The 13483-nt window shown below is 43.1% G+C and overlaps 1 protein-coding gene across 2 annotated transcripts in view; it reads right to left on the bottom strand.

Annotated features, from left to right (window-relative positions):
- Cntn4 (contactin 4) overlaps positions 1-13483 on the bottom strand; it is a 432714-nt gene that overhangs the window by 270792 nt on the left and 148439 nt on the right. For both annotated transcript variants that reach the window (XM_071605984.1, XM_071605985.1), the window contains exons 2-3: positions 11733-11859; positions 2734-2909 (exon numbers count right to left, since the gene is read on the bottom strand). In XM_071605984.1, the coding sequence (XP_071462085.1) occupies positions 2734-2909; positions 11733-11859 (303 nt within the window). The remainder of the gene's footprint in view (positions 1-2733; positions 2910-11732; positions 11860-13483) is intronic.

The raw sequence follows: 13483 nt of genomic DNA, 5'->3' as shown, positions 1-13483 counted from the left end.
AGACCAAGTAGGAGCGGATATTGCTGAAAGTAGTACAAAGAATTCTGGCATAAGATATATTTTCATATATTTGATGCTTAACTTGTATCATACAGTAAGGATTAGAAGTGATAGAATTTTAGACTGAGCTTTCGGGGGGAACACTTTGTATCTAAACCACAACAGAATTTGAAGGAAGAGAAGAGTTTTTCTGTTTTTGAACAAGGAAGCCATCTACTCTGCATCAGGAGGCTTTGGGAGGATCAGGTGAACTCTCCCTTACCAGGATTTTTTCAAAACAAATCATTATCCGCCAAGGCTTTGGGTGAGTGTGGATGTATCACTGAATGTTCTAGTCAGCTTTTTCACGACTGTGATGCAAAGACCTGACGAGAACAGTTTTAGAGAAGGAAACGTTTATGTGGGGGTTCACAGTTTCAGAGGTCTCAGTCCACAGATGGTCAGCTCTATGGCTCTCAGACCAAGATCAGGCGGCACATTATGGCGGAAAGTTGGAGGAGGAAAGAAGCTCAGGACGTGGTAATCAGGAAGCAGAGAGCGCTCTGCTCACCAGGGACAAATCTCTGCTCACTGCAGATGAATGTCCCCAGGGACCCATCTCCTCTATCCACACCCTACCTGCCGACGTCCACCACCCAGTTAATCCATCCAAGTGCATTAGTGCACCAACTAGGTTAAGACACTCCTCTAAACCCTTTGCATTGTCTCACACATGAGCTTTTGGGGACACCTCATAGCTAAACCATAAGACTAATGATATGGGAAGAGCAAGGTGGTTTTCAGACACAGGTCCTCAGGCCAACTCCTCACAGAACGAACAGGGGGACATTTCCTTGGGCTTCATTATTCTATTTAAACGACCGATCTTGAATACAAGATTCCATTTTTTCTGCAATTTTTTTTTAATAGTAAAAATGCCTGAACATTTACCAAAGGGCCATCTTGAGGGTTGGTCATTTATTTTTTTAAATGTACTTTAGAAAAATGAAAAGTTGACATCTCTATGTTTTTGTTGATGTTGTGACTATTTGTTGAAAATTTCTCATCTTACAAAATCTAGAAATCGAGGAATCATAAGATTCAGGGAGTCCTTAGATTCTTCCCTACTCTGAGCAGCCATGATCCTCAAACGAAGCTCGTGAGATTCACGTGTCATCACCGAAAAATTAAATGCAGATTTTAGGCTTGTATGAAGCCAAGAGGGGTAAAGAAGCCCTCGGAACCCCATAGCACTTAATCAGACATATTATCTTCCCGTTATTCTGGGCACCTAAGAATGTTTAGGAGACCTTCCCCAGGAGACATTCACCAACAACATCATCCTGAATCCCCACATCCACATGATTCTCAGAAAAATTCATTTCTTGACGAATAAAAAATATACCACCAAACAAGCAATAACAGATGAGGCACTGGATATTAGGCATATTTGATATCGAGGTCCCGGAGAGGATTTTGTTAATGAGAATATTCGACTGCGTTAGTGTCAACAGGCTTAGTAATGATGAAACCTTTGACAGGAAGGCGCTGCTGTACAGAGTTGGGATTTCACACCAGGAAATGTATAATCATATGCAAATACATAAGACCCTGAAACCTGCTGCTCAACTTCACTCCTTGAAGACCTGCACGCTCCAATGTGTACTCTCTGCTCTTGCCTGGGATTTTACTTACAAGCTGTCATTTCCAAATTATACTTTCTTTCGCATACTCGTGGAGTTTTATTAAAAAGTAGTCTTAAGAGATGGTAATTTTCAAAAATTTTCTGGTCCTGGGGATTGAACCCAGGGGCGCTTTACCGCTGAGCTACATCCCCAGCCCTTTTTTAATTTTAATTTTGAGACAGGTTCTCAGTAAGTTGCTGAGGCTGATGGTTGCCTCTATGATCCCCCTGCCTCAGTCTCCTGAGTTGCTGGGATTATAGAAATGTACCATTTTTTTTAAAGGCTCTAAATCAGAAATGTAAAAGGCGAGAAATAATAAAACTCTCCTTTTGGTTATTATTGAAACTGCTTTTCAATGTTTTTCTACTCCATGAATTTTTTTTTTTAATTATAGAATTATAGGATTAACTGGTGAGGCTTTGCTCCCTACTGTGTGCTGTATGGGTAAAGTATTTCTCTTATCAACTACTACACTGGCATTTTTATTTGCTTTCTTGTGCACATTCTATTTAAAATATATATCTGTGTAACTTGTGTACATGCATTTATACATGTGTAAATTTCAGTGTGCGTGAATTTGTGTGTACCAAGCATCAGATAACCAAATCAGCAGGACACAGTGGTGCACACACCTGTAATCCCAGTGGCTCAGGAGGCTGAGGCAGGAGGATCCCGAGTTCAAAGCCAGCCTCAGCAAAAACGAGGCCCTAAGCAACTCAGTGAGACCCTGTCTCTAAATAAAATATAAAATAGGGCTGGGGAGGTGGCTCAGTGGTCAAGCGCCCCTGAATTTAATTCCCAGTGTCAAAAAACCAAAATGAAACAAAAACCCAAATCATCATATAATCCCTATAATCAAACTCTCCCAATCCTTCTGAAAGCACAAAGATACGTCTTCCCACTCCTACTTACAGTTTATCCCACCAATGAGACTTTTCTGAAAATATGCAAAGAGGTAAAGATCGTATAACAAATTAAAATCTGTTCTGTGTTTTAAAAAGAGACTGTTTGGAAAGCGCACGGGTACAACAGAACAAAACATTTGCGGCGTGATCTAATTGCTACTTACAAGCAAACTGGAGCTTGGCTTCTCTGCTAACAATTGTTCCAAACGAGTTTGTTGCTACACACTGGTATGTTCCGGCATCTTGGGTTTTATTGGGGTTATTGATCAGCAAACTGCCTTCAACAACACTGTAGCGGAAATCCATACCCACGTCAACATCGGTTCCATTTAACTTCCACCTATAGTATAAAAAGACCCGTAGATAAAGCCTTGTAAGATGAGTCAATATTTCTGAATCGTCTAAAATATATATATAAAAAAAAAACTACAAATAGTGACCTCTTTGAAAGCATGAGAAAAAATATCAGACACGTCCCACCTGCAACGGTGACGTCTTATGCACTTAACAGAGAGAGCATGCCCTTTCACGCACGCGATGATGGCAAAATTTTACAACCTGTATTTGGGGACCTCTAAGGATGCTACCAACAGAACACTTCACTGTTTGCAAGAGAGGTTTTCCCACAGCTCCTTGGGGAATTTTTTTTTTTTCAGACAGGGCTTCTCGGTGAAGATTCACTGGGCGGTTTGCAGGGATTCTCTCAATTGTTGACAGAATACACCATTTTGAGGTAGACTGCTGAGTATTTGGGGGGAATTGCAGTAGAGTTGCTTTGATGGGGTCCTTAATACGACCAAAGTGGCTGATTGCAAAGCGGAGAACACCAGTGACCGAGAGTGGCTGTGGCGACCAAATCTGCCCGTGGATCACTTTGAAGATCTCCTTAGTGACATCAATCAATCACCCCAGTGGACTGCACGTCAGGCCATTAGGTCACGGAGTCAGTGTTCCCCTGTGCTTCTCTGTATTTACCTGAGTACCCTGAGAATCTGACTAGAGCAGTTAACCCAATATATGAGCTTTAGTGGGACTCACGCATTTCAAGCGCGAACCTTTAGGAACAAGACCCACAATTTTGTTTAGATAGTCAGTATCCTTCCAAACAAAGTGGATCTTAACCAAATCGCCTCTCGGCAAGTCATTTGAATACTTATAGACTTTTTAACAAATGCAATTCAATAGCTATCTTATTTTTTTTTAATTTTAAAAATTTTTAATTTTTTTTACAAATTCTAGAGTACCAGATAATGAAAAATTGTATAGATGGTGCAATCACAGGGAGAGGTAAAATAATAAGGAAACACTGGAACAGAAAGAAACCTGATCCAAATCAACGAGAGACATTCATTTCATTGCCTTCCAATAGTGAAGATGTATGTGTGCAAATGCATGTTCATTGTGTACCCTCTGAGAACGTTCTGGGGTACTACAGTTGTATGTACATCACCTACAGTCACTGAAACGGAATATTTATAGTTCAATTAGTTTCCAGTTCTGGGATATCTTATATCAACTAAAGCGAATGCTGAGTCGTAATTCATTTTTTTTCTGTTCAGATTTCTCACCCAATTCAAGGTCAATGTCAGGGAGCCCTGCACGGTGGTGCATGCTTACAATCCCAGCAGCTCGGGAGGCTGAGGCAGGAGGATCGCAATTTCAAAGCCAGCCTCAACCACTTAGCAAGGCCCTAAGCCACTTAGCAAAACCCTCTTTCAAAATTAAAAATTCAGTGGGCTGCGGGGAGGTGGTGTGGCTTAGTGGCCAAATGCCCCCCAAGTTCAATCTTCAGTAACAACAACAACAAAAAAGAGTCATTTGTAAAGGACACGTCTTCTAATTTCCAATAAAGTCCTCCTCGAGAGTCCTCCTTAAAATGAATCAAACCTTGATCCACTCTCCTCCAGAAATCTCCCGGCTCCTTTCTGTAAGAATTCTGCCTTCCCTGTAGACAGTCTGTCTGAATGATTTTTGTCTTCTCCCGTTCGCCATCTAGAATTTGATATTCTGTTCGTGCTCAATCAACACTTGTTGAACTGAATCGACTGACTGTTTCACTGCTTGCTAGACCCGTGAGCTTGGAGCATACATGATTTATGGAGCCTTGTAGGACACTACAGCACAGCCGCATCTCTTTATTGATATCTGTGTCTTTGAAATGTAAAAAAAAAAAAAAGAATTCTAGAAACAGGAGGGGTAGGAACTCTGGGTTAGAAGCAAAAAACAGGGCAGAGTGCTTCATGTGTTCGTGGGTAAGAAGGTGGGGATCAGAAACTGACAGTGTTTTTAGGCTCGGCAGTAATTTTCTCTGTGTTCTGACACAGACAAGAAAGTAATAAGCAATAAAGAGAACAGCCGGGTTGCATTCCGGGGAGTATTAGATACACATGAATCTCTGGAGCTCACTGCCCGCCCCACGGTTTGCACTCTGCTGATGATGTCTGGGCCATAACTCTCGCTTCCAATGATAGTAGGGCAATTTAATATGACCAATCTAAGAACTCAAAGAGGAAATTGCAATCCAATGTGAGCTGCAAGCCGAATGTGTGTGCAATTGGGGAGTGGAACCACGTGGGTCTTTTTAGAAAAGCGACTGTAGGACTCACACCACCTCCATAGGTTGTTCTCCACGAGGGCATCTCAACCCCAAACCCTGTGCACAAAGTCCGTTCATCTCTTTTATTGCCCTCTTCTACATACAAACAGCAAAAGAAAGGGGGTTATTTAGAAAATAGAGTGCTCTCTGAGAAATGCCGTGGAGTCTCTATTACCAGGGTTTTACTGCGAGGCGGTCGGTTGGGGTTCCCTGCAACTGAACGTGGATTGCACTGAATGCTGGATTTCATTGCACAGGGCAAGATTCCAAAAAATAACAACAACAATAATAATAAAAATGCACAATGAACTCTCAACATTTGCAGAATCTTTCATGCATGGGTAATATAGAATGGGTAATACAGAGGTAATGCTCATATGGAGCCAAGAAGAGATTTTTTTTTTTCCCCAGGGGCCCAAGACAAATTGGTGTCTCCTAAGCTGATTTCTGAATTACTTGGGGGAGTCACGGCTCCCAGGTCTCCAGAGAGTTTAGGGCTGAACACAACCCAACATCGACAGTGGGAAGCCCAGTGAGGGACGGTTTTGCAGACTTGGCTGGGAAGCGCTCCATGGGATTCGCGGTAGTAGCAAAACCCTCTCCTTTTATGAACCCTTTGAACTTGACACTCAGAAGAGGGCGCGGGGTGGGGGGGGCTCTGGGACTCGGATTTGTTTTCTGCAAACTCGGCCCAAAACAAACCTCACAGCACAAAATAACTCCGACGGGGAGCGTGAACCTTTGCCTCCCTCTGGAAACTGGATGCTGGGCAGAAAAGGAATGTCGTCTGTCCTTAGGGAAACCTTCCTACAAGGCCAGTTGGTACAAGTCAAAGCTTCTTAAATTTTCCTGGGTCTGGGTCAATCCTTTCAAAATGGAGGGGCAGGAACAATGAAAAGAAGAGGTTTTTTTCCGTGGAGGGAATGACAGCAAAGCAAAGAGGTCACTTGGGGTATCCCCGAGGCTGCAGATGCCCGTGGAGAGAGTTCAGCCTGGAATTCTTCCTCCCTGCCCTTCTGGGTCAAGGTCAACCTCCCGACTGCTCCAGTTCCGCCTGCAAGGTCTTTGAAAACACCTGATCTCTTCATTCCTTCTCCTGCTCTTCCCTTCAACCAGAGGCAGTTCATATTTTATTTTCTAAGCTCCCAGGTACGGATCTACTATCATGTCACAGGGAATCTGCCAAAGGTCACATAAAGGCAAGCCACGTGCTCTACCAGGAATTGCTAGTGCCTATGGATTCAAAGGGCTTCTTCTCCTTTTTTTTCCCTGGCAATCTTTAAAAAAAAAACAAACATACATAATAGGTTTCTGTTCAGTGGCTTGTTTTAAATAACAGGAGGAGCCCCCCCCCCCCCCCCCCCCCGCCCCTCTCTCTAGAAACACCATGTTACAAAAGCAACGTTAATGAAAGGTCACAGTCTGCAGAAAAACAGAGCAGCCACTTTGCCAAATTCCACCCGCAAAAAATTGGTTTTCCCATTGACAGCTAAAAAACGTCTGAACCTCTGTTTGGCTCTACACGGAACCTGGGCTCTGGGAACCCATCATTTGTGTATCTGGGAACGTTTCCCTCCTGAGTTTCATTTTTTTTTTTTTTAACCATAGAATGCATTTCAAAAATCCTTGAGCCTTGAGTCGACTCTATTAGAGACCGAATAACGATGTGCAATCTGGTTTGCTCAGGACAGAGCTGGGTTCACAGCTGCTGTCCTAGAATGATTATCAACAGTGGACTTTGGCTCTCCAGAGTGTCCTATTTGGGAGGATAAATTGTACGTTCACTCTAATTATAGGGTCCATTCTAATTAGAGTTGGTTTTTTTTTTTTTAAATTATTTTTTTCCTCTCTTCCTTTCTGAAGTGCATTTCCTTTTCTTATCCATGTAGGGCAAAAGACCGTGTGCCCTTCAGAAGAAAAGTGTAAAAATGTCTCCCTTTTCTGTGAAGCCTTCAAAGACGTCGACCCCTGCTCCTGGCCAATGAGGCTGCCTTGCTTGCAGGATGCCCTAGACCTTGGACGTGCTCAACTCACATTTACATATGACAGTGCTCCAGCTACTTCAACATTCAGGCAGTACCCGGCCATCCCTGGGGTACTGAATTGCTTTAGGGCCTCACTAAATTACTGAGGCTGGCTTAGAACCCCACGATCCTCCTGCCTCAGCCTCCTGAGCTGCTGGGAGCCTACTACTCTTTATCCCATGTATAACCCACTCTGCTAAGAGCACCGTCCTTCAACGTCTATGAAGTATCTTTGCCTTCTACTTGAAAACTACCTGTCTCAGCTCCAACCCCCACCCCTTTAAAAAAAAAAACAACTTTCCTGATGGTTCCAATGTCTCCTATAACATATATTTCTTTGGTCTTTCAAAAGAATATAATTTATTCTTAGCCTAAATGTTTTACCAATAAATTTGGATAGGGAAAAACTATGATTTATTTATAAGAGATGCATAAATTATAAAGAATCAAGACAATGAAGACCTATGTATTAAAAAAAAGGAATATTATCACTACTCTTGAAGTCTCCTGTATGCGCTTAGGTTAGAAGCACTTCTGCTCGATGGTTAATCACAAAAATCTTTAATTTGGGCTTTTCCATTCCAAACATTATTAAAAGGATTCTATTGCGTATGGAAGTAATCTTTGAAGGAGTTTAGAAGATGCTACCCCAAAATATGCTGCTGTAGCATATTTGGATTAAAGGCACTTGAAAAACAAGTTCACGAAGATCACCCTGACCTTCACTCAATCTCTAAAAAGCTGGAGATGAAATTCCCACATGAAAGATACTGTCCCTAAGCCAGAATCAAAGTCACATTCTTATCAGGGACAGGAAGTTGAGACAGAGAAAGTTCTGCACAAACCTTGTTCAAATATTTTCCCTTGGTTGCCCCACATAAGTTAGTTACATTCTCAGTCCACTACTCTCTCTCTCTCTCTTTTTTCTTTTTTTGGTACTAGGGGGTTGAACTCAGGGGCACTTAAACACTGAGCCACATCCCCAGCCCCCCACCCCCATTTTTTTCTATTTTATTTAGAAACAGGTCTCACTGAATTGCTTAGGGCCTCACTAAATTGCTGAGGCTGGCTTAGAACCCACGATCCTCCTGTCTCAGCCTCCTGAGCTGATGGGAGCCTACTACTCTGTATATAAGTGTTCACCAATGATTACAGCTTTCGGTCATTAACCTGTGACAGTTTCCTGGACACAGAAAACTTGTATGAAATAAATGTGCATATACTTTTTAAAAAATTTTTCCCCTGTTGGTATATCTTCTGTCAATATAATTCTCAGGCCCTGCTAAAAACCCTAAGAGGGTGGAGGTAATGATAGCTTTGCCTCCCGGGGACCTTGAACAACCCCTCCTTCTTTCCTGCACTTGAACTTTCTAAGTATGCAATGATATGTCGTGATTCTGCTGTGATTTGCTTTGCTTCCTCGACATTATTTTCCTGCAACCCATCCACGGATCACGTGCATGAGGTGATCTTGTGTGAACCCACCAGCCTGGTCATTTCCTGACGTGTTATGAACTTTCACATCCTGCATCAGAGAGCAGGAGGGACCCTGGTGTCAGGAGCTAACACTGTCCCCGCCAGATACCAAGAGCTTTTCCAATTTACACTCCCACTAGGTGGGTTCAGGGGTTTTCTTTGCTCCACATCTCACCAACACATGGCCAATCTTTTAAATTTCCGTCAATCTGTGACGTGGGGAAGAGTGTGTCAATTTACTTTAAATTGCATATTCGTTTCCTAAGGAGATTGATCAACCTTTTCATGTTTACCGGATATCTGGTCTCCGTTTCCTTAGAAGGACCCACTCGAATGTTTTACTAATATTTCCACTTGTCTTTTTTTACGTTTTGATTTAAGGGAATTTTAAAAATATTCTGGATTCCGATCCTTCACTGATGACAAATACATCAAAAAATTTCTTCCCCAATCTGAAGCTTGTAATTTTGCATATCTCCGTATATTCTGTTGAATGGAAGTTCCCAATATTAAAAAAAGTTAAATATTTGATGATTTATACTTTCTCTTCCCCCTGCCCTGAAGTCATACATATGCATGCCTACTTTCTTTTCCACTTGTTCTAAATGTGCCATTGAGGTCTTCTATCCATCTGGAACGGGTTTTTGGCGTTTGCTGTAAAATAAGCATTTGCTTTTATTTTATTTATTTAACCATATGGTCCATCCATTGTCCAGAGTCTACCTTTTCATTTTTTTTCCCTATCATTGGCCTGAATTGTAACTTTTCCTCTTTCTTATCTTCACCAGGCAGTAGTATTTTTTTTAGCATTTTTCTTACTTAGTGCAATCAACCCGTATGTGGAAGAACTAACACTTGCTCCTTGATTTGCTTATCGTTTGTTCTTGAATCTCAGGCTTTTTTTCCTTGGGATCATTTCTTACTCGGCATCAGGTGTATCTTTTAGAATTCCCTTTAGTACGAATAGGCTGGAATCAAGCTTGGGTTTCTGTCTGCCTAAAGGTATTTTCATTTTGTTCTCTCTCTCTTTTTTTCATTAACTTCCAAATGACACATAAAAGGCCTGTTTATGGAGCACAGTGTGACAACTTGACACGTCTACACAAGGTGCAATGATCAAGGGTAGGCACCACTTGGTGTTGAGAAACTTCCAACTCCACTCTTCTTTGAGAAAGACAATAAATCATTGCAGACTATAATCCCCCTATGGTGCTGGAGAGCTAGAACTCATTCTTCCTACCTAACTGTATTTTGGGACTTGTTATCCAACCTCTCCTTATCTCCTCCCCTTTTCCCTTCCCAACTCTGCTAACCCTCTTCTACTCTCTATGGCCAAGAGATCAACTTTTTATCTTCCACATATACCATATACGTAAGAGCATGCATGCAGTATTTGTCTTTTTGTGCCTGATTTATTTCCCTTAACATAACATCCTCCAGTTCTATCCGCCGGTGCTCAAATGTCAACTTCATTATTTTTTATGACTAAGTAATATTCCACTGGGCACAGATCATACTCTTTCTTTGTCTTTTTCTCTGTTGATGGACATCCCAGTTGATTCCACATCTTGGCTATTTTGAGTATTACAACAGTTAAGGGGGGCGGGAGGTCCACGTATCTCTTTGGCTGGATACCTTGTTGGATAGTGGATCATACGGCAGGTCTATTTTTTAGTTTTATTGAGGAACTTCTATCCAATTATTCACAATGGCTGTCCATTCCCATCAGCAGTCCCTTTTCTCTGCATTGTCCCTAGCATTTGTAATTGTCGTCTTGATTACAGCCGTTCTTTGTTCTCCTTGCTTGCTGTCGATATAAGTCTGACAGCTAAATAGAGAAAGGTCTGCTCTTCTTCTCTCTTTGGTTGCTACTGAAAAGTCAATTGCCGCTGAGGCTTCATCTCTTTGAAGACGGCCTGTGTTACATCTCGGGCTCCTTGGAGCGACCATCTCTCTGACTTGGCTTTCCGTGGTCTGGCTGTTCTACAGGAGGCTTTACTTGCATGGATACTTGAAATACACTGGGCTTCTGATATCGGTGGCTCGTGAGTTTTCATGAATTCTGGGGAATTCGGGGCTTCTCTTTAAATGTTGTCTCTGCCTCATTCTTTCTGGTTTTGCTCTCCGACGCTCTGATGAGACTCTGACTGCTTGTCTGTCTGTCCGTCTCTCTCTGATACTTAATTTCCGTTTGTCACTTTTAGCTACATTTGCCTGATTTCTTCAGACCTGTCTGGCTGCTCACGAATTCTCGTTTGCGCTACATCTCATTTGCTACGAAGGCCACTCGCACTCCAGGTGTGCAGTTAGCAATGACCTGTGCCTTCCTGTCCCTTGGGAAGGGAGGCTGATTTCTAGTTTACATCGGCTCTAAGGCTGTCGCCCTGGGGGATCTGGTTTATTCTGGGAATTGTTTTCATGTTAGGCTGTCCTGCGAGATGGGTCTTGGCTCTGTCTCTACAAAGGCTGCAAAATCCAAATCTCTGTCTGTGTCGTTTGTCCAGGACACTAAACATCATTTTGCTGGTTTCCAAACCCATTTATGTTTAGATTGTTAGGTATCCGCTATTTTCTTGCCAGCTTACCGATACATTTTAAAACGGTATATATATATTTTTTAGTTAAAAATATGGTATTAGAAATTGTTAAGGTTTCCCAAAAAAGGGCTAATCCAAATATTGAATTCCTACTACTACCAAATGTCAAATTGGTCACTTAATTTTTTTTTTTTTTTGTACTAGGGATTAAACTCAAGGAGCACTCGCCCACTGAGCCACCTCCCCAGCCCTCTTTTGTATTTTATTTAGAGACAGGGTCTCACTGAGTTGCTGAGCACCTTGCTTTTGCTGAGACTGGCTTTGAACTGGAGATCCTCCTGCCTCAGCCTCCTGAGAGGCTGGGATGACAGGCATGTGCCACCGCGCCTGGCTCACTTAACCTTTCATGAACAGCCACCGCAGACTCCTCTGGCTACCCAGCCATGCCTTCCTAAGAGTTCTATAGATGCCTTTTGCTGAGGACCCCCTGAGCTCTGTGCACGGAGTCCCGCGGTTTGAGGTCAACACACCTGATGTGAGGTTTGGGATTCCCTTTCACTTCACAAGTGAGCTTCACTTTTTTCTCCTCGGAATCCAAAGGGAACATGACGGGGCTTGGCTCTTGAAGGAACATGGGGCCGTGCAGCGCGTAGTCATCTGAAACAAACAGAGGACATGTGTGAAATGAGCGACCTCTTCCCAACAGGCGCAGCCACAGGCCACAGCATCACCATGAACGTAAAATATGCAGAGCAATAATAGTGGGGGGCAGCAGATTTAGCTCCTCCCTGGGTAAGAGTTCCCCCTCAAAGACTAAGCCAGTGTGCATCGTGTTAAAGCAGAAGGGACGCTGCTATTCCACTGATCACTCATTTCCCCACCTTTTTTATTTGGGTACTGGGAACTGAACTCAGGGGCACTCTACCACTGAGTCCCAAACCCATCCCCACTCCTTTTTATTTTCAATTTTGACATAGAATCTCACTAACTGGCTAAAGGCCTCGCTGAATTGCAGAGGCTTGGTCTCAAACCAACAGACCTCCTGTTTCAGCCTCCGGAGTCGCTGAGATTACATGCCCAGGTGGCTGGGCTCGGCTGATCACTTTTTAAATTCACAGTTTCCAGCCAGAACGCCTGCCCCACCCCCACCCACGTCCCCTACTGCTCACTCTTCCCTCTGGCTGTCGCCCCCTTGGACTCTGTTCCTGTTTTGTGCCTCCAAGGTCCCTTTTCTGATACGGGCAATTTTGGAAGACGGGCTAATGTCACAGTGTTAACATTTTCCAGCTGTGTCATGAAAGAATGGGATTGGAAACAAACTGGCGAATTTTAAAATATGTTGATAATGAGAAATGGCTCTAAATTGCAAATAGATATGCACAGATACATAGGAGTGTGTGCGTGCATGTGCGTGCGTGCGTGTGTGTACGCGTGCATGTGTGTGTGTGTGTACAGCAAAAGACAACTTTAGGAACTTTAAGCAGTTGAACTGACAGGCTGTAGTTTTGCACACTGATACACAGCAGCTCTGCTTACTGACATATAACCATAGAGGCTTGCAGCAGCTCACAGGGACCTGTAGAAGATACAGTAGCAAAAGCAGGAAACAAAGCTATGTGGACAGACAATCCTCCTTTACACTTCGTGCAGTACAAGTCCCTAAGCTGTATGAGCTCAGAGTCCCCAGACTGTGGACAAGTTCGTACCCATATAAGGAATGCAGAATGGTCCCTCCATAGAATTGCACCAACTCCCTTGCACTGATGGACCCCAAACTTGCTGATGTATAAAGTAAAAGCCCTGCTGCGCTCGGGGCTCAGACTTTGGGAATAATCCCTCTAGGCCGTGACACCACTAATATATTGTTGCTTCCAGATCTGGGTGTCCTGAGCCTCATTTCCCATATTCCTTAATAGCTTTGAGAATCATACAGTCCTGATCCTCAAATGATCCCGAGTGAAGGGCCGGTCTCCTAGTTTTCTCAACCCATTAAGGACCACCTTGTGTGGGTATCACATGGCTGGCACGGCATGGGACTCGCCAACACCCAAACTGGGCCATGACAGGTCTGATGATTGGAATCCACTGTGGATGTCCTCAGACAATGCATCAACATATTGCTGTGCATTTCTAAATGCTCTCTCTCAAGAGAAACTGGATGCACGAAATTTATTTGGTCACAGAATAGCAGCAAAGTTCAAAGGCAGGAATGATTCACGAGCCACACTTTGAGTAGCAGCCCTAACGCACATCCTTCCCCAGTGTCCCCATGTACATGTTG

Source organism: Marmota flaviventris, chromosome 20, assembly GCF_047511675.1.
Source record: "Marmota flaviventris isolate mMarFla1 chromosome 20, mMarFla1.hap1, whole genome shotgun sequence".
Taxonomy (NCBI): domain Eukaryota; kingdom Metazoa; phylum Chordata; class Mammalia; order Rodentia; family Sciuridae; genus Marmota; species Marmota flaviventris.
This window is presented reverse-complemented; position numbering and strand designations above follow the sequence as displayed.